At 40.1% G+C, this 22956-nt stretch overlaps 1 protein-coding gene across 4 annotated transcripts in view; it reads left to right on the forward strand.

Annotated features, from left to right (window-relative positions):
* The window catches only part of LOC136863292 (uncharacterized), a 731410-nt gene that overhangs the window by 355620 nt on the left and 352834 nt on the right, over window positions 1-22956 (forward strand). For all 4 annotated transcript variants that reach the window (XR_011017857.1, XR_011017858.1, XM_067139677.2 and 1 more), the window contains exon 10: window positions 15043-15148. Coding sequence is in view for 2 of the 4 variants with exons in the window: in XM_067139677.2 (XP_066995778.2) it covers window positions 15043-15148 (106 nt within the window). In the remaining 2 variants the exon portion in view is untranslated. The remainder of the gene's footprint in view (window positions 1-15042; window positions 15149-22956) is intronic.

A 22956-nucleotide genomic window follows, 5' to 3' on the forward strand; every position in this document is an offset into this window, starting at 1 on the left:
CCATTGGTTTTTAAGTCATAACAACTTTCAATATGGACTAATCATGAGGTTTATAACATGTAATAAGATATATATTTACCAGATATTGTAATAGGTATTGAATCATGACTGAGAAGTGATATTATGGATGTGGAAATTTTTTCATGGAACTGGAGTGTTTGTTGTAGAGACAAATGATATCAAGGGGAGTAATCATACTGGTGAAAGAAGAATGTGTAAGATACAAAATAGTTACGGATGAGGAACATGAAATTCTAGGTGTGAGACTTATCTGTAAAGATAATAGGCAACTTGATGCTTGTGGGGTGTACAGCCCTGGTGAGGCTGGCACTGAAGCTAGTGCGAAATTATTTGATAAGATAATTAGCTATGTGGGGAACGACACAGAAAGGAACTTTATTGTAGCGATTGATCTGAACTTGCCAAATGTTAATGATCGTGCAACATGGCAATCTGGAAACTTACATGTCCCTAGAATGAATATAGGGAAGTATGGAACTAATGGTGTTTTATATAGGGCTATGATAGGATTTAATTCCATTCCAGATTCATTAAAAGCTATCCAGAAACTCAATATATTCAAAAGAAATATTAAACATTTATGGACAAAACGTAAATGCTCTTGGATTTAGTCTATTTAGACGAACTTACTAGCAGGTTTCATTTCGAGCTATATGGCTCTGTTTATATAAACCTTTAAACACACAAGTGTATCCTTGAAAAATGTGGTATTTTAAATTTAAATTATTATAAACTTTTATCAGCTCTGTATACCAATAATTCAATTTGTCTTTGATATTGTAACTGTGCCAGCTCTTCAATGTACTGTCCCAATATGAGCATTAGCTCATGGGATCTATGAAACAATAAAATAAATAAGTGAATAAATAAATCAATGCGAATGACAAAGCATGACCAACAAATGGTGAATAAGTTAATATGGGAGGGACAGCTGAATCAGAAAGTGTTGGAAACAACTAGAGGGGAAAATATTCTAGATGTTGCGCTGATAAAACCAGATTAGCTCTATAGAGAAAGTGAAGTGATAGATGGTGTAAGTGTACATGAACGTGTTTTTGTCGTAGTTAAAAATATATGTGATAGAAAGGAATGTTGTAAAAGTAGGACTATTAGGCAATACCATATGGTTGATGAGAGAGTCACGAGGAAATTTTAAAAAAGCTATTATGATCAGTGGAAAATGGTAAATAAACATGTAAAAAGCCTATGGGATGGGTTTAAAGCAATTGTTGAGAACTGTGAAAACCTTTATGTATCTTTAAGGACTAGTGGTGTGCATTGTTTGAACTTGAGAGGGGTAACAAAGACAGAGCAACATGTGCCTTGCCGCATTTGCAACCGCCACCACGCATGAGTGGAGCATGTAACCTAAAATTCCAGAGTTTCCTGCAATTCGTTCAACAGGTCATGTTCAAAACGAAGTTTGCTGACTAGCGAGGATGACCTTGCTTGCTTTACTGACATTGCAAGCAATGTCATTCATCCAGATATGAGTAAGCCCTTGTTTACATATAGTAAAGGCCGGGAATTCAGAGGTATAAAAGGATGACGGAATGGTTGAGTTGACCATTAGTTTTGAGCTGAAGTTCACCATGCCACGTGAATCGACAGACAGCATTATGGCTCAAATTCAAAGCAGTGAATATAAACTAATTACGAGATACGGGCTCATATCTGTTGTTTGGAAGAAATTCCTACTTGTGGTCACTGCAGACAATCAGCAGACAGAGTATGTCTCCTGTGAATCACGCAGTGCACTGTTAACATATGAATTCGGTACAACTCATTAAAGAAACAAGTTTGCAAATTTAATGCCGGCTCTTCTCACCAAGTATTGCCCGGCAATCCAAAGCAAACCATAACTAGTGCGAGTATCTTCATATGTGTCAAAGATTTCTGACCATTTAACACTGTAGCCGGAGAAGGCTTTAAAGAATTATGGCAAGAACTACTTAGTATCAGTGCTAATTTTGGCAAAGTTGGCTCGGCTACTTTTGATGTGACCAGATCCATTATCTGACACTAACTACGCAGTGTATAGAACAAGCTGTTCAGTATTTTGCTTTTTACTACAAAATTTCCAGATACAAAGAAAACAAATGAAAGTATAGTGGAGGAAGTTTTTTCGTATCAGATTAGGGTTCAAACATAAAGCTTTTGAAAATCATAGACGTCTGCTTTGTGCTGTTCACTGCATAAATAAAGCACATGCACATTTATTTGACGAGATGAGATTTCTTGTGGAAGATGCTCCAGTATCTGAAAAAAACGCCACAAAGGCTATGGTGAGGTATCTGAACAAAACGGCAGTCTTGCCGCCCAGTGTCAAAAAACGATACAGCAAGAAGTAATTTCGAGGTGGAATAGTCTCTATATGATGTTACAGACTGTTTTTAAGCAGTATGATCAAATTCTTGCATTGTTGCAAAATCATAATGCCTTCCAAAAGTTAGATGGCTTCAGTTATGAGGTTGCAAAACAGATGGTAGCTTTCTTTAAACCATTCACAAATGACTGAAAACATAAAACAACACCAGCAATTCACTCAATGCTCTTGTGGTTCCATAAACTGTGGCAGCAATGCTCAGTCAGTGGATCAGACTGTGAGGTATTAGTTAATGGTTGACTTCTGCAGTTTATGTCACTGAAGAAATATGTGTATAATCATTACAATAATATTATCTTGATCCTTGATTTTACTTTCAGGAAATCTGTAAGATCAGAGTTCTCAAGCTCTTAAGTGAAAAGGTAAAAGTCTCAACTGTACAGAAAATAGCCACATTACTGTGGCCTCCATTCCATCACCAGATAATGTTAGAAGAAGATGAAAGGAAATCCATAATGGACAAAGTCAGATGTATCTGTATAACAGATCTGTATGTCAGGTTCATAATATAATTTGCGTCAGCCTCATTGGTGTAGTGGTTAGTGTGTTTAGCTTCCACCTCGGAGGCCAGAGTTCGCTTCCTGGCTCTGCCACCAAATTTGGAAAGTGGCACGAGAGATTGAACGAAGTCTACTCAGCCTCAGGAGGTCAACTGAGCAGCAGGGGTTCGACTCCCATCTCAGCCATCTTCGAAGTGGTTTTTCGTGGTTTCTCACTTCCCCTCCAGGCAAATGCCCGGATGGTACCTAACTTAAGACCACAACAATTTCCTTCTCTCTTCATTGTCTATCCCTTCCAAACTTCCCTTCCGCCTCACAAGGCCCCTGTTCGGCATAGTCAGGTGAGGCTGCCTGGGCGAGGTACTGGTCCTTCTGTCAAGTTGTATCCCATCGGCCCATAAAGTCTCATGCTCCAGAACACTGCCCTTGCGGTGGTAGAGGTGAGATCCCTCGCTGAGTTCAAAGGAAAAACCAATCCTGAAGCGTAAGTGGATTAAGATAGAAAGAATATTAAAATATAATCTGCTGTGTGTAGTTACATAAGCAATTGAATCCCAACATCCACCAAACACCTGGTTTGGTTAAAATGAGAAATAAAGTAACTAAACAAGGTGTTTGTTCTCCCTGTAAATCCTTCATGTCGTACTGTGCATGCATAGACCAGTCTACAAGAGCCTCCAAAGAAAAAGAACAAATCCATGAGTGAATAAGTGACAACTGAGCTGCTGGTAATGAAATAGGGATGTACTGCGATATGAATGTTGGTGAAGATGACTACTTACTCCACTGGTGGAAGGAGCATGATATTATTTTGCCCACTCTGTCGGTAATTGCTAGACATACGTTGTGCATTCCAGCAAGCAGCGAAAGAAACTTTAGTGAAGCTGGAATGCTTTTTACGAGTCGTAGGTGTCAGCTAGACCCAGACCAAGTTGTCATCATCATCATCATTTCCCCTTATCCATCTCCTGCCTGGTTGGGATTTTTATGGCACTTCTCCATCTTCCTCTTTCCTTCCACCATTCCTCTTCCACGATCTTATCCCAATCTAAATTTCCTCTTCTTATGGTGCTCTTCACTGATTCAATCCACCTTGTTCTTGGTCTTCCTCTTGCTCTTTTTCCCTCGCACTTTCCCTCCAGCATCTGTTTTCCAGTCTTCTGGTACACATTTGTGTTTCCACATACACTTTAGTAGTTGGTACAACTGTTGCATACCAACAGGTCCAGCAGCCTTTATCATTTCCACACTGATTTCATCCATTCCTGTTGCTTTTCCCATCTTCATCTTTTGTACCGCTAAGTCCACCTCCCACATTGTTATTAATTCATAATAATCATAACAATATAATTAGTTTGCAATTCATTCCCAATTTTGAGCTCTAGTTTCTGCACAAGCCATATAGCCTTGGATATAAAACCTTGAGCAAAGAGAACTTTTTCCATTAATTTTGAGGTTTTTATTCTTTCTAGTGGCTTTCCATCGCACCAACACAGACAGGTCTTATGGCGATGACGAGATAGGAAAGGGCTAGGAGGGGGAAGGAAGCGGCCATGGCCTTAACACGCGAGAGGTCGCACCCGTTTTAGAACGCAAGAGGTCGCGCGAAGTCAAATTGCTCAAGCTTAGTATTCTAATGAGCTGCTATTTTCCTTTTGCAGTGATGCTGTGATAAAAATATAAAAATGTACCCTGTTTAACTGCCTTTCAACTAGTACTAACATAATTACCCAGTAACAATATTTCCTCATTGTAAAAAATTAATAAAATGTTTTTGGAAAATCTGGTAAAATTACGTGAGTTTTTAAAGAACGTGAGAAGTCGCGCGTGAGCAAATTGCCTTAACGTTTGCATTTGTACATTTCAGCGAATGATTTGGTCACAATTCAAGATAAAACTACAGCACCACACTTCACTGAAAGCTACCATAAACCTCATGAACTGTACTTAAGAAACTTTCTTGGAGATGCAGGCATGTAAGAATATACTACGCGAGGGGTCACTCTAAGGCAATTTGCCGCGGCAAATGCGAGAGTGAAAGAAAACTTAAACTACTCTGGAACACAGCAGGCAATACACTGATGATAATAGTCAGGCAGGAGAGAGGGAGGGGAAGGATGAAACGAGCTCCCTAAGCCCTATAGCGGCTAGCAACAAAATTAACAAATATTTAAAAAGTGCGGCAAATTGCCGCGGATGTGACCTTTCGCATGTTAATTAAGGTACAGCCCAAGCATTTGCCTGGTATGAAAATGGAAAACCACGGAAAACCATCTTCAGGGCTGCCGACAGTGGGATTCGAACCCACTATCTCCCGGGTGCAAGCTCACAGCTGCACGCCCCTAACCACACGGCGAATTCGCCAGGTAAGTTTAAGGTTTATATTTAATTTTGTATGTTACCGTGGCATTAATTTGCACAGTTTATACACAATGTCTTTGGTATGGGTAGTAGTGAAATATATGCCTTATGCATTAATAATGTGTGTTTAGTTTCTGTATATAGAGCAGTAAAGTAAGCTAGCCAGAAGGAATACATGTAGCAGCATGTGAAATCCGTTAATAATTTCTCCCAGTACAGTGTAGAAACATATTATAAAAATATGAATTTAATTCTTGACAGTTTCGTGCCCAGTCATGAATCCACCATTGATGCAAAAGCGTAATGTTTCGAGAGATAAAGGAACACAAGGCAAACTTAACAGAGTATGGCTAATCAAGGATGGAGGGAGGTGAACATTTCTACTGTGACTCAGATAGCACGGAAAAGAGCTAGTATCAAGGGGCAAGGTCGAACAAACATGGCTCGCCTGGCCATTGATCTATATGAGAGATTCGCCACATGATTTTGGAGACTTGTTGTTACATCTGGAAGCTGATTTTCCACAGTTTGTCCTCTTATAGTACAACGTTTGTGTCAAAAATCTTACCCTTGACTTCACTTGCAAGGACCATCATAGAGTCAGCGATTGGAGCAGCTATCGTGAGTGTAATTAGAACAGTGTTAATGGTCTTTGTTGTGGGGAGTATTGTTCTACTGTTTAACACTGTTGAACTGTTTGATGTTTAGTTGTTCATTGTGTTTGACTGTGTGAATTACTAGACTTTTTCTGGAGTTGAACCAAGGAACAGTCATAGTGTGTTGTGGTGTCCAGTAGTCCTGTGTTCAAACCTTGTGTGCATGCAGTTGCTATGTCGGATGATTGGACCCAGAGGAGAAGCAAGATTGAAAGACCTGTCAGTCAGGATTACCATCTGCCATGTAATACCATGAGCTGGACTCCCTGCTAGGTGAAAAGAACAGAGACTTGTAAATAGCCAGTGATTGAGTGTGACCATTCCTGGTTGAATAGAATTGATTGATATTGTGCGTGTTTGCATGTGGGTGTATTTATTGGGTCATCCTAAAATAAATTAGAGCGATAAAACATATGGTGTTTTATTCGTAACATTATTATGTTTCAGATTTGTCCATTAATCCTTGGATTCCAAAATTTTATAGATAAATTTGAATCAAAATTTATATTTTATCAGTGTGATCTCTCATAACATAACAAAGACTGCTACGACTGATGTTGCCTGGAATACTGAAGAAGGTAATTGGTAAAATGAAGTTCAGCACTTTTGGTAAGATTAGCTTTGCTATTTTGTCAGTGCCATTCCATAATTTTTTAACAAGGGAATTCTTCAGTTTTACAAGGAAATATGTTTTCATTCCTTAACAAATACAGAGAGAGTGGACTGTCTGAAAAGATAACTATTTGTGTTTATGTTTTAAATGTTACTGTTGATGTTTTATTGTTTTTTTTTAATCGTGTTACTGTGATTACTGATGTTTCATTCTAAAGGCTGGCAGGAACATAGACATACCGAGCGAGTTGACGGTACAGTTAGTGGCGCGCAGCTGTGAACTTGCATTCGGGAGATCGTGGGTTTGAACCCCACAGTCGGCAGCCCTGAATAGGTTTCCCATGTTTTGCCATTTTCACACCAGGCCACTTTCACTTTAGGCCATGGCTGCTTCCTTCCCACCACTAGCTCTTTTCTATCCCATTTTTGCCATAAGACCTATCTGTATCAGTGTGACATGAAGCCAGTTGTTAAAAAAAAATGAACACAACATTATTGTTTTAATAACATTGATTCATAATTCTGTGTTTTGGAAAAAAATTCTCTTCAGTCTGATTTACAGTAGGATTATTTTTTAATCCTGTCACTTGACAATCTGATTGTGGTGTGTCAAACACAGAGAGCTTTCAAAACGATTCATTGCAGCATGGTACTGATTTCCATATCAATACCATTCCAAGCTGCCCTGTCAGATTCAAAATTATGTACATTCAAGTTTAAACATCTATAAATATTGAACGAGTGGTCCGATCTAAACTTAAAATACACCAACATTTATCTCCTTTCTTTCTATGTTTAGACATGGTATAGAATTTTTTTTTGTAGTTTTAATGCTTCAGATATTTTCACAGAATTGGAAAAAGAACATATTATTTGATCGTCTGCAAACAAACCACCATTTCAAAAACATTTACAATAAAAGTGTTCCACTCGATTGTAACCAAATTTTAACATAACATAGCCTCGAATTTTCTTAACATGTTTCTGAAATTATATTCTGTTATCGTTAATAAAACATATTGTTGTTAATTTAGTGAAGAAAGATTGTCACAGTATCAGGAACTCGGATGAAGTCATGCTAAGTGTTTGTACAGATGTTCTAATTAAAGAAAAATTTCAGAAAACTTCAGTCGATGTTTTGAGTATGTATCAAATGTTATTTGATGTAGAAAGAGAGTGCTTGTTGCTCAGTGTTTACCCAATGATGATCAGACAGGCTGTGTTGCCATGTTCAGTTGTGAGAGAGGACTATGCCATGTACTACTGGCATTTTCCCATGACTGGAATTTTTCGTAAGTCACTGAGAGTGGAGGTCTGGTATGTAGTGTTCACAAATGTTTGCACTTAGTCAAAACACCAACAAGACCACCATTATCAGAAGTGATTATTTTGAGCACAGTTTCTTATTTCTTTAAATGTGAAGCTCTGAAAGGAAACCATAAGGGATATCCTGTTCACCAGAAGGTTTTGGAATATCTGGGAATCTCATATTGGCCTGTGAAGATCAGTGCATCAGCTAAGGAAAATGAAGAAAATCAGGTGCTTGTACCTGGAAAGAGACTTTGTGTAAGGAGGGGGTGCCCTACAATAGTCTTAGACGAGTTTACTCTTCGAGTCGTTAGAAGAAATATACATGTTGTTTATTTAAATATGATTTTCCTTATTATTCAAATTCTTAAATAATGGCTATTAGGAAGTATGGGAGATTTCCCAAAAATGTCCATATCTATGCTGAAAGAACAGTTAAAAAAATTCAGATTTAAGAAGTTCAACAAGAAGCCTGTAATTATGGAATCTTTTAAGTTGCCGCCACTCAACATGCTTTTCTAAGAAGTCTGAGAATCTTTCGTTCTCAAGGAGATACAATCCTTTATGCCACTGAAACTTGGTGTGTTCAGAACTATACGGTGTTTTATGAATTGCGGGAAAATATTATAGATGCCCTCAGAAATGTCTTCAACAACTGTGACTAATATAGGATGCATAACCTACAAGTCTGTGGGTGGTGAGGCGACCTCAAAACATGATCCAGAGCCAGAAAATGCAACATAATATTATTATGGAAGCAAAGTTGGCTTTTTACAGTACCTGGGGTGGAACTGTGGTTGTTCTTTGGAAGAAGGGAAGTAGTGACTACCATAATAAAATGAACTCATCTTATTTTGAAGAGTAGTTTATTAAAATATTGTATCTGTTACTGGATAAGTCACTTGTCATTATTGACCTGGGCCCATACCATACAAAGATGGAACAGTACATGGAAAATCTGAGGAAATCGAGAAAATCAGCTGTTACATATTGGCTTATGGCAAGGAGTATTTCACCTCCATCTTATATTGAACAATACAACCAACTCACGAAATCCATGTTAACTGATCATGCTACACTATATTTTGGACCACCAGAAAGGAAACATGAAATAATGAGAAAACAACTTCGACCTTATATCATTGTTGTTTGGCTGCCAGTTGCTCATTGAGAACTGAAAACGATTAATGTGATTGAGCTAATCTGGGCTTATATCTAGGGAAGAGTTACAAAAATCAATATGGCTAGTGCTGCAGAGAAAGGAAGAAGTATGGAAGCAATAATAATTTTGGTTCCGTGTGGCAATTGCTAGCCTGGTTCACACTGTGTAAAGCAACTCCTCCAAGGAGGGTGGGCAGCATCTGCTCTGTATAGAAAACTGCATATTAATGAGGAGGGATATTATGGTGTATCAGTTTAAAGAATGCTGGGGACAGTACAAATACCCAATCCCTGGGCCAAAGGAGTTAAATATTAATCCCTCGACCTGGCCTGGAATTGAACCTGGGACCCGCTGCACTAAAGTCCTCAACACTGACCATTCAATCCCTGGAGCCGGGTACAGAAGCAATGAAAGATTGTGTTGCCAAACCTTATGACCCATAACTCCTGAGCTGTGGAAGAAATGTATTCAGCACGTTCAGAAAGTTGATCATTATGGGGACAGGTATAAACTTAAATTCTTTCTGTGGAGCTGCTTATAATAAGTATGGGTAGTTCTGATGCATCCAAGGATATAGACTCACCTATGTCAGCATAAGCTCTTTTGTGAACAGGAGATTTGCTTGAAAAATGTAAATAAAATATAAATGACAAAGGGGAAATCTGATGTACAAATATCGTGCAAATAAGCAAAATAACAATCGATGACAGTCTCTTACAATAAGAGAGCTAACCTGCTGTCGGAGGTCCAAAGCTCTCATGAATAAATGGTGATGGGAAAATTTTGGTATAACTGGCAAAGTATTAATTAAATTTTTAAAGAATGTGTGTGATTTTGCCGACAGCAGTACAGAATATAGCCCTTGGTCACAACCAAACATGGCAGCACAAACCTTTTTGATCACTGCTGTGTAACTGACCAGCAAGTATTCCCTCTCTCTATCGAATAAAATTTTGTGTAAAATCAGTGCATCGATACAAGTTTTTTGTAATTGTTCTTTATAAAAAACTAATTGGTGCACTTCATGCAGTTATGATTGCATGGCAAGGTTTTATTGTACATGCTTTTAAAATAGTGGTGCGCCTGCAGATGGTAAAATTTTTTTTTAAAGGTTCCTTTTCCAATCCTGTTAAAACACATGAAAACAGGGCTGGGAACTCCCCTCCCAGCCCGTCTAAACAAGAATCGACAGCGGGGAAGAAGAGCACCCTTAATAGGCGCTCTTCCAAATCTCCTACAAATGGGGTGTCACGCCCTCCACCTGGAGGGCCTGATTCTGCGTCAGCAGGTCTTCCTTCGGGGAAACCTGCGCGCTCCCCTCGTGGGCAGAAACCCCGCACCGGGACTACGTTGAAGAAGTTGAAGGCCTGCATCACATCGCCTGATGACGAGGAGCTGCACATGGAGCACGAATCTCCATCTTCGGATGGGGATGTGAGTGTAGGTTAGGTTAGGTAGTATTCCGTTGCTCCTATCCTAATCCTCAGCAGTCCACACTTACAATATGGCACTGTTACAATGGAATTGTAACGGTTATGATAGGCATCTTGCTAAGTTGCGCCAGCTCATTAGCGAGTATTCGGCGAGTATAGTCTGTATTCAGGAAACAAATTTCCGACCAGATCAAATACGGTATTGCGAAATTTTCGACTATACTCGACAGAACGACATTATGCTCACCGGGCTTCCGGTGGCGTTGGCATTCTTGTCCGTTCTGATACCTACAGCGAGGAGGTTCCACTAAGAACCCCGCTGGAGGCTGTAGCTGTTCGCGTTCCGTTGCCTGTCATAACAACAGTGTGTAATGTCTATTTTCCGCCTGGGCTACCTCTTAACATTAATGATGTCACTGATCTTCTAGATCAGCTTCCACCTCCCTTCCTCTTGTTGGGAGATTTTAACGCCCATCACCCCATCTGGGGCTCTGAGACGCCTTGCCCCCGGGGAAGAGAGCTGGAAACATTGGTAACAGACCTGGATTTATGTATTTTGAACACAGGGGAACCAACACACTTCAGTGTACGTTACGGCACATATTCTCGCATAGACATAAGTCTATGCAGCCGAACGTTGGTTCCGCTGTTTCGGTGGAACACACACGACGATCTTTGTGACAGTGACCATTTTCCCATCATTCTTACTTTGATGAACCAAATATCCGTCGAGGCTCCCCCTCGATGGATTCTTAAACATGCTGATTGGCCAAAGTACACATCACTAGCTGTCTTTAACGATGATATCAGGCGGACCGTCGGCGAGGAAATAACTTATGTCACCCAAGTTATTCTTGCTGCTGCTGAGGAGTCTATTCCGTTCTTCTCGGGGACTCCTCGCCGAAAACTCGTTCCTTGGTGGAACGAAGAAATAGCAGCAGCTATCAAAGAACGCCGTCGTGCTCATAAACGTTACCGTAGACAGCCTACTGCGGCCAACTTGTTAACATTTAAGAAATTTCGCGCTAAGGCGCGGGTTCTTATTCGCCAACGTAAGAAGGCTTCATGGGAGAGATATGTGTCGTCTATGACGTCACACACTCCATCATCTCAAGTGTGGACTAAACTTCGGCGTATTTCGGGTATCCATGGATCATCTTCGGTACCGGTAATTTCCATTGCAGGCAATATCGTCACTGAACCACTCTCGATTGCTAACCATCTTGCTCGCCATTTCGCGGACGTGTCTGGCTCCGGGAATTACCATCGTGACTTCCTACCTCTGAAGCGGGAGGCAGAACGTCGTCATCTCAGTTTTGCCACTCAGGCTTCAGAGGACTATAGCGTGCCCTTTACGGAGTGGAAACTCCATAGCGCATTAGCGCTTTGCAAGGACACGTCTCCTGGACCAGACATTATCCATAACCAGATGTTGAAACACCTTAGTGAGGACAGTCTTCTCTATCTCCTTTGTGTGTTCAACTGAATCTGGATGGAGGGTGACTATCCGTCTCAGTGGTGAGAGGGCATCGTCATTCCTGTCCTCAAGCCTGCCAAAGATCCTAAATATGCAGGAAGTTATAGACCTATTTGTCTTACCAGCTGCCTGTGTAAGCTGTTTGAGAGGATGGTAAATCGCCGCCTTGTGTGGTGTCTGGAGAAACAAGGACTCTTGTCCGAGTACCAGTGTGGTTTCCGAGCCGCTCGATCCACCACTGACCACTTGGTACGCCTGGAGAGCTCTATCCAGGATGCGTTTCTCCGCAAACAGCATTTGGTAGCTGTTTTCTTTGACTTAGAAAAGGCCTACGACACCACATGGCGATATGATATCCTTTCAGTCCTGCATCCATGGAAATTCCGAGGTTACTTGCCGGTTTTCATTGCGAATTTTTTGTCCCTCCGTCTATTCCGTATCCGAGTAGGGAGGACATATTCGCAATACCATGTTCAAGAAAATGGAGTCCCACAGGGATCGGTTCTTAGTGTCACTCTGTTCGCGATTGCCATAAACGGTATTGTTACTGCTGCTGGTCCAGCAGTAATACCGTCGCTATATGTGGACGATTTTGCTCTGCACTGTAGCTCGCACAGTATGGCAGTCGCAGAGCGACAATTACAGCAAGCTATCCGGAAGGTGGAGCAGTGGACCTTTGAACATGGTTTTCGGTTTTCTACTGCAAAGACCTCCGTTGTCCACTTTTGCCGTCAACGTACTCTACATCCAGATCCTGAACTTTCTCTAGGAAATGTCGCTCTTCCTGTGGTTGACACTTACCGATTTCTTGGGCTCCTTTTCGACAGTAAATTATCGTGGGAGCCACACGTGCGGGAGCTAAAAGTGCAATGCACCAAGAGGCTAAATCTCCTGAAATTTCTTAGCAGCACTAATTGGGGAGCTGACCGTGCGGTGCTCCTACGATTCTACAGGGCACACGTTTTATCTAGGTTAGACTACGGCAGTGCAGCATATGGCTCCGCAAGACCAAGCGTTCTTGTGAAGCTGAACAGCATCCACCACGCCGGGGTTAGGTTGGCGACGGGAGCTATTCGTACAAGCCCCATCGCTAGCCTGCTCGCTGAGTCTGGTGTGCCGCCTTTACACCTGAGACGCCAGCAAATGCTTCTTTCGTATGCTGCTCATTTGCGACAGATGCCACTTCATCCCAGCTATTCTTGCGTATTCAACAATGGCAACCATTTTCTGTACACTGCTAGTCCTCGAGCAACGCGGCCGGTTGGAATACGCTTGGAGAGCAGTTACAGGTTGTTTAACGTACCTTCGGTTCCATGCCTTGTCAGACAACTGAGTGGGGCACCTCCGTGGGTAGTTCGACATCCTGAAATAATCCTGGACCTACACACTGGCCCGAAGGAAAACGCGGACCCTTCGATTTATCGGAGGCTCTTCCTGTCCGTTGTTGGCCGCTATCCAGGTTCAGTCGTTGTCTACACGGATGGTTCAAGGACAGATACGAAGGTGGGCTGTGCGTTCGTTGTCGACAATGATCGGTTTCTTTTTGCTCTCCCGGAAACCTGTAGTGTGTACACGGCAGAGCTCTATGCTATCTGCAGAGCTCTGCGGTACGCACTATACAATGAGCGCCGACACTTTCTTGTGTGTACTGACTCCTTGAGTTCGCTTCAGTCTATTGATACCTGTTTCCCTCAACACCCTCTGGTGCAGCGGATCCAGGACCTGCTGGCCGGGTGTTGGGATGCCGGCACCAGAATCACGTTTCTGTGGCTCCCAAGCCACATGGGCGTAGAGGGAAACGAGTTAGCAGATCAGGCTGCCAAGGAGGCAGTTACACTGCCCCCGTTGCCTTTCAAGGTTCCAGCAAGTGATATTCGCTCTCAGCTAAGACATCTGGTTATGTCCCATTGGGAGATGGATTGGAAGGCCATTCCACCTCCCAATAAGTTGAGAGCGATAAAAGGAACAACGAAGGTATGGAAGACTTCCCTTCGGGCTTCGCGGCGGGAAGCCGTGGTATTATGTCGTCTTCGGGTCGGCCATGGTATCGTGACTCACTCGCATCTTTTGAAAGGAGAACCTCCTCCGGTGTGTACCTCCGGTGACCATCTTACTGTGGTACACATCCTTACGGAGTGTACGGACCTGGTTGATCTTCGCCGTAGTCTTAACCTCCCGAATACCATCTCCCTTATCCTGCGTGATGACGTGCAGTCAGCAGACCTCGTCATCCGCTTTATGAGGGATAGTGGTCTGTTTTATCGTATGTAATGATGTCCTTTGTGCTTGTATCTTTGTGTCAATTACGCTGTTATCCTATTGACTTCATTTTAGTTTGTGTTGCGTATTTTAATGTGTTCTTTTAACGTCTAATGTAAAGTATGTATATATATTTGTACTAGCAGGCAATGCCTTATTCCATTGTCTCATGTAATTTTTCTTATTTTATTCCAAACTAAGGCATTGCGAATTAGATCCACTGATTGTTTTAATCTCATACTCATTTTTCATCGCCATTTTTTTAAACTCTAATCAGTGGCTACGTTTTAAAATTTTAACTGTCATATGTCATTTCGTCCATCTCGTTCCATTAGGGGCCGATGACCTTTGATGTTAGGCCCCTTTAAACAACAAGCATCATCGTCATCAAACTCATGAAAAATCATTACCTGCCGCTTCTAAACATAGTATGAAAGGAGATAAATTTTGGTGTATTCCAAGTTGAGATCAGCCCGCTCTTTCAATATATACAGAGGTTTAAATTCCAGTCGACATAATTTTGAATCTGACAGTAGAGCCATTGGTCACTGGCAGTGCATGAAGGAAGCAGGCTACGCTAGGTATAAACTACGATGTGCTTCACCTACATCCTACCTTGATGAAAACTTGGCATAGTTAATGTTAAAGATGCCAGATGGTAGAGCGCTGACCTTCAGAGCTGAAGATATGTGAAGGTGCTCAAATTCACCAGCCCTGTAGTGGTAGATTTCCTGAAACATAAAAGAATTCCTGCTGGACAAAATTTTGGCACCTTAATGTCCCAGAACACCATTAACTTTGTTGTTATTGTTATTATTATTATTATTATTATTAATGATGTTACACCTCCCTTATTTCATTATGTAGCATGAGGAGAGTGAAGTTGATGGCGACAGCCATTTCGCAATCAATCTGACCACTTCTGATGAGAGTACACAAGATCAAGTTGGTGCAGGAGGAAACACTACACCTGGTAAGTTACTATGCTTGTGGCTATGTACAGTATTAATGTAGATTCCTGTGTCCATTGTAACCACACCTAGTCATGTAAGACTTGCGGACTAATAAAATGTTTTAAAAAATTTGCCTTTTTTTGTCTCAATTTATAAAAATGTGACATAGTCCAGTTTTGGATTGAGGGTGTAGCAAAGCTTTTAAAACCTGCTATCAGCAGTCCAAACCTCTCATGCAGTAAAGGTGATGGGGAAAGTTTGATGTAAGTGACAAAGTATTAATTCACCTTTTTAAATAATATGTGTGATACCGAGCTCGATAGCTGCAGTCGCTTAAGTGCAGCCAGTATCCAGTATTATTCAGGAGATTGTGGGTTCGAACCCCACTGTCGGCAGCCCTGAAGATGGTTTTCCGTGGTTTCCCATTTTCTCACCAAGCAAATGCTGGGGCTGTACCTTAATTAAGGCCACGGCCGCTTCCTTCCCATTCCTAGGCCTTTCCTGTCCCATTGTCGCCATAAGACCTATCTGTGTCGGTGCGACATAAAGCAAATAGCAAAAAAAAACAAATTGTGTGATAGTCCAGCTTTGAGGTGGTAGTGTGATGTAGTTTTCTTACATTTGGTCCCCAAGAATTACATTTAGTCCTGTCTGGTCATTATGTTGACGGTGGAAAGGTAAAAGGTTGTAACCCTCATTTCCTCCAAAAATAGGGTTACAACATAAATGTTATGTTACGTGACTTCTGGTTTGACTGGTATAAGGTTGTAATCTCAATAAGGCGGCGAACTTATATTTGTTTGATTTTTATATTGTTGTAACCCCGCTGGCTGTTGCATAGGAATGGTAAAACATAGCAAGTTAGTTACAACCTTTTACTGGCAATAGTTGGTAGGACATATAGTGCTTACAAGAGTGTTCTAAAGCTGTGTTTACACTGTGTATAATGCAGTTCACTAGGCCTTATGCCTACTTTTATTTCGGTATAATCCACGAACCTGCTACGCAGGCGTAGCAGGGGGAGAGGTGATACTCCCATGTGGCGCGTCCCAGGTGGCGGATAGGGGGTCCTAACCAGCTTGCCGGCGGACTTGAGGGAAATAAAATACCTCTCGCGGACCAAACACACTACCCACTGCGGGTGGGGGACTCACATGTAGAATACACCCGCGGTATCCCCTGCCTGTCGTAAGAGGCGACTACAAGGGGCGACCAAGGGATGATTGAATTAGAACCATGAAACTACTCTTGATTCGTACCATCATGCGGGGAACACCATGGGTTGCATGTACTTGCGAGTAGTGTCACTAAATTGGTACAAAATAGGTTTGTGATTAGTTGCAGTAAAAAGCCTGGCCTGGTGGATTCCAGTACCCGTGCATTGTACCCATGTGAGCAACACCGCGGATCTGGACGTAGCCTGTGAGTTGTACCGCTATATGAGCGGCACCGTGGGTCAGCGTTGCCTGTGATTGGTACCCACTATGTGAGGAACACCACGGGAATACCGGCGCCCGTGACTAGTACACCTAGGTGAGGAACCTTACCGGTTTGCGCCATTGTGTGAGAAGCAATACTTGTGAGTAGTACCATCTTGTGTGGACCACCATGAGTCTTCGCTACTTTTGATCAGTACCCCAAAATGACAAATACCATGGTTCTACTTTACTCGCGACATGTACCATTCTGTGGGGCCTTAGACGTGAATTTAGCACCCCTTCAGACATCAAGCATCATTGTGCTTTATAAATGGTCCTTTGGTCAGTAATACTCTAATTAACTACCTTCTTTTTGAGTCTGATCCACTGTGTTTGTTTGTTTGTTTGTTTGTTTGTTTGTTTGTTTGTTTGTTTGTTTGTTTGTTTGTTTGTTTTGTAGGGTTCATGTCCATCCATTCATTCTTCATGACATTTTTTATTTTATTTTAGTGGATGAATTTGAATTTTTTGTTATTTCATTTCGTACCATTAGGGGCCGATGACCTCGATGTTAGGCCCCTTTAAATAACAAGCATCATCATCATCATTTCGGTATAATTCATAACATCATTAAAACCTGAAATAGTCGAGTTCAAGAGTTGCAAGAATGCTAAAAGCGGCTTCAGCAGCTACCTCCACTGACGTCGCCAAGAATAAATTGGCGTTAGATCCAGGTTAATTATGGAGCATTTACTTATTTTAATCATCTAAGATAAATCTTTCAGTAATTAGGCATTGAGCAAGTATTGCAACTGTAAATGTTATAAACATAATAATTACAACGCAATGCATTCACTAATTGATTTCGTTGTAGGACCAGTTTCAAAATGTTCAGTGACGTCTAACGCAAGCTCTATTGCACGTTCTGTCCCAGAGATTGGCAATTTAGAGAACAATAATGCAGATGCACAACTATCACTTCCAACTCGTGAGAGTATTGACATCATAGGGCGATATCTATTAACTTGACCGTGATGGCTACAAATGGTCCGTATTGACTTATTACAGTTAATTGGTCCAGATTCTGCCTTGTCAATACAATTCAGAATGTATTATTATTTAAACTATCATTTACTTATAAACACATTTATATACACACTCAAGTACATGTTTTGAGAAAACTAAATTCTCTTCTTCAGCTTGTTGGTAAAATCTCATGTATCAAAGACCTTATTTATAATGAACTATGTGTCGACAGATTGTGGACAAGATGACAATACAATAATACAACAATATAAAAAATTCAAACATGAAAATCTTTTATAGAGAAAGAAAGGGAAAGGGCAACAACTCCCCTCCTATGCTGCAGAACCCTCCCACTCCACCCCTCCACCCCTCCACCCCTCCAGTCATTCCAACTCACCAGTTAGTCAGTCTGCTGATTGAGCTCATAGTGCCCACACACCCGCAAAACCTCTGCATCTTATGCATGTTACTTTCTATTTCAGCGTTGGATTCTCAGCCCGTCATGTTTGCCTTTAATGCCATTACATTTTAGTTCTTATATTTTTTCTTGCAGACAAAAAAAAAGTCCATTTTAACCTGGCAGGCTTGATCTATGTGTTAACAGATTTACTTTCCGTTAAGATATTGTAATGATAAGCAGATGGTCTCAACTCCAAACTGTGGGAGTATGAAAGACCAATAATGATGCCACATTTAAATAAAATGGATCAAACAGTCTACCAGTTGTATTTTAATACATCACATACAGACATTTCCTAGATTTGGGACATAACATAAAATATTTTAATGTTTGAATTTTTAATATTGTTGTATTGTCATCTTGTCTGCAATCTGTTGGCACATAGTTCATTTTAAATAAGGTCTTTGATACCAGACATTTCATAATATTGGGATGTAGCATAAAAGATTTTCATGTTTGAACTTTTAATAATGTTGTATTGTTACCTTGTCCGCAATCTGTCGACACATAGTTCATTATAAATAAGTTCTTTGATACATGTGATTTTACCAACAAGCTCAAGAAGAGAATTTAACTGTAATCGTAGAGCGAAGTAATTACTTTGGTTTATTATCTTTTTATAATTTTATAATAAACAGTTCCTCCGGTTACCTAACCTAACCTTAACTAAAACTTCCTTTATATGAATATATCAGTTCCTTCAATATTTAGAGCGCATAACATAATATAATAAATTAATGCTTAGGATGGAACTTGATTATTTATGTATTGCCTACTAGTATATTTTTGCAGTAGGTAAATAAAACCTGCAATGTTCACAAAGTAAAAAGTAAACTCCAATCCTACCCCACCTCTTCCGAAATTATCAGTTAGAATGAACATTTTAGAAATGGTTTGAGGCCCATTGGTGTCAAAATAATAGATCCGTTGTGTAGATACTTATACTGTTGTTGTTGGCATGCTTTTTCACACATCATAAAAAATACTATCTACAGACTTATTTTGTTACAGGCATCAATATACTTCATTTTCCTGAAGATGAACATGACATCATTGATATTGCTAATGCAGAAGTAGTATGTATGGACAGGGAGGGTGAGACTTGCTGCGATATTATTCAGGAAGGTAATAGTTTTAACGAGAAGGAGCTGGATATGGATAAACCGGAGATTGTGGATAACCTGAATTATGAGCCTATGATCGTTCAGGATGATAATAATCATAATCAGAAGTTGCTGGATGATCCAGATGTTGAACCTATTAAGGATAACAACTTCTTGGAATCTAATTCTGAATTAGACCCAGTTGACATCTTCAAGAGAGGGAAGAAAAGGACTAGGGAGAATAAAGCAGTTCTACGAAAATTAAAGAAACAAAAAGGGGCAGCTTATGTTAGTAAGACCAATAAAGCAATGGCTCAGAATACATTGCAGCCAAACCCATGCAAAAACAAATGCCAGAACGGTTGTGGGTTAAAATTTAATGAAGAAAGAAGACAGAGTATTTTTACCCAGTATTGGGAGCTTGATAATCCTGGAAAATGAAGCATTCTCTTATCGTGCATGACAGAAACTCCCAAAATGAGGTCGTATGTTACAGGAAAAAGTCGACGTAGTAGAACGGCCTCCACGGTGTGCACTAACCTTGCGTCTTGGTGGGTGTGCTATTTACCAACTGATGAGCCCAACTTAGCACACTGGGGCGAAACGCTGGCAACCAGGAATAAGTTAGCTGGAAAATTTGTAATGTCCAATAATGGACCATTTATATTGGTAGTAGAACTTTCCAGTACTGTTTGCCATTCCAAGATGAAAAAGAGTTTGTCAGCAATTCATTTTAAAAACTTTATATTTGTTGCACAAGATTCTGTCATATACCTTTGATCGCAGAAATGATTTACTTATTGCTAAACCAGACCAGAGAGGCAAAAAGACTCCCCAAACAAAACCCAGGAATGGTTGAATAGCAGGTGGAGAAATTTATTGAATCATTACCAGCAGTTCCTTCCCATTATTGCAGGAGTGATTCAAATAAGTTGTATGTGGCACAGGAGTTCACAAATAAAGCACATGTGTACAGGATTTATAAGACTGCTTTTTGCTCACAGGAAGGTATTGCGCCAGTCTCAGAGAAGGTGTTTAGAATCATTTTTCGGAACCAATACAATATTGGGATTCATATACCAAAAAGGACAAGGGCGTTATTTGTGAAGGAATTAAAGAATGTGTGAATGAATCTGAGAGTTATGCAGCACACATTCATGATAAAAATCACTGTTTAAGGTACACTAGGCGAGGTCCAAACGAGATCCAGCATTTCTGTGCGTTTCCTTTGATCTTCAAAAAGTTTTAAACACTCCCTACGGTGATAACATGTTACTTTACTACACCCGAAAGTACTCTATGTACAATTTACTCTCTATGAAAGTGGAACATGTAATGGGTATTGTTACTTGTGGGGTGAGTCAGATGGAAAACGGGGTGCAAATGAAATTTGTTCAAGTGTGTTTGCATACTTGACTGAACTAAAAATTAGAATACTTGAAGTTAAAGTGGTTTCACTAGTGGTTTCACTATTTTGTGACAGTTGCCCTGGACAAAATAAGAACAGAAAAATGCTTTTCATGCTGCATCATTTTGTACAAAGATCAAAATCTGTACAAGAAATCAGTTTAACCTGTTTGTTACCAGGACATACATACATACATACATACATACATACATACATACATACATACATACATACATACATACATACATACATACATACATACCAGCAGATTCGACGCATTCAGTTATAGAGTCAAACTACAGGAAGAAAATTATATGGGCACCAAGTGAATGGCTAACAATTATAACTAACAATACAGTAGAATCAATCAAAGACCTTATGAAGTGAACGTTCAAACTTACAAGGACTTCCAAGACTGGAAAGGAATACAAGAAATTTCATTAAACAGTGCACGTCAAATGCGAAGTGTACGCCAGGCAATTATTCAGAAGAACGAAACAAAAATAGCACTCTTCTATACTTACGACGATTCTTTATCGCCACAAAAAATTTGTGTGAAAGATATTAAAAGAATGTCACCTAGTACTACAACTTCCTCAGTAAAAGTGGTGTACACATCACAGTTAGCAGTCAGTGAAGCCAAAAAGAAAGACCTGGTTGCATTGTGTAAGAAGACGACGATACCTTCCCTATACCACAGCAAATTCCTTAATTTACCTTCAGATAATGCTATTTGAAGACCGACTAGAGGATGAAGAATGTCTTGAAGATAAAATCTGTTTTACTGTTTTTTGAATTGTTTTTATTAGTGTATCTTATCGTTGAATTCTCAGACTTGCTTATTTCCATAACTTTACCTTATTTTATGATTTACATTTAGTTCATCATCATCTCAAATCTAAATAAAAGAAACTAAGGAAAGTAAGCCTACAGCTTTTATTGTTGTATCCCTCAATGATATCTGAAAGTAGACTGGTCAAGTGTTGTAAGCCATAAATTTGAACAAAAACAGTGCCTTAAAAATATTTCAGCCGCTATAACACATAATTAATAGTAAATAACTACTTTCTGTACTATTGGAAAAGTAACTTGTCTAATTTTTTTCTAATTTTAAGTGAAACTTTGTTATGCATTTTTTTCAAATACTGTAAACTTGTTATTTTGAGGGTTACAACCTTTTAAACCTTTCTACCATCTACTAATGTTACAGTACCAATTACAATCGAATCAGTATTACAATACCGAGCAGAATGGCAGCGCATGTTAATGCTCTGTGGCTATGGAGCCAGTCAAGCACTGCATTTGGTAGACAAATGGGTTTGAACCCCACCATCAGCTGTCCTGAGAATGGCTTCCTGTTTCTCCTATTCACACTTCCAGGCAAATGTTGGTACATTTCCTATTCATAGGCCACAGTCAATTCCTTCTACCTCCTTACCCAATTTAATTCACCATCATTCATAAAATATTATTTTCTTCATGATGCATAACTATATATTGTAATGGTTTTGTAATTCCTCCTCTTCACATTTATTTTCCTCATTTCCTGTGGCACAAATAACACAGGAAAACAGTGTGTTGCGTGCAGATGAAGTGAGAGGACTTCACGCATGTTGTCTTGGTCTTCCTGTTTCTCGTTCTGTCACAGAACTCACACCTTCCTCGGGCTTCATATTGTACTGATGGCAGCATTGCTGGCTGGTTTCCAAGATACTCTTCCAGATGTTTCTTCAACATTTGAGGAATGTTTTTGAGTGTCACACAGTAATGCATATACTCCTGGCACAATTCTCTGCCCAAATCCTTCAGAATACTTCCTTGGGTCTTAGGTGAGTCTGATTTGCTTTGAAGAATGATGTAACTGTTCACGCCAACAATATTCAGTAGTGTGTAGAATGGGATGAGTGACCATTTGTTTCTAACTCTTGAAACAAAACAAGTACCCTATATTTCATCCACTACATCTACACCCCCTTTGGTTAAATTATAAAATGTCACCATTTCTAGCTTCACTGAATCACCAGAGTTTTCATCAATACTGTCAACATTGTGAGGCGTAGACAGTAGTAGCACAATCTTGTTCTTTCTTGGAACTTACAACAGTAGCGTGAGAGTTCTCGTAAAGCCAAATACACTGCTTTTTACGGGTCTTTCTTTTGTAGGATGCTAAAAGGTTTGTTTTGTCACCTATTCAATACATATAAATTTTACAATTTAGGAATTTATTATTGATTCCACTTGAGACATGTTTCACCCTTCATTGAGGGCATCATCAGTCAAATTATCTCCTCAAGGCAAAAATCAGGTACCTGGTTAGTAGTTGACATGCACAAATTAATACATATTATTAATACACATTACAAAAATTACGTATGAGAAACAGTTGTACAATAGTGATGGTTGAACATATAGG

The sequence above is a fragment of the Anabrus simplex genome, chromosome 2 (assembly GCF_040414725.1).
Source record: "Anabrus simplex isolate iqAnaSimp1 chromosome 2, ASM4041472v1, whole genome shotgun sequence".
Taxonomy (NCBI): Eukaryota; Metazoa; Arthropoda; class Insecta; order Orthoptera; family Tettigoniidae; genus Anabrus; species Anabrus simplex.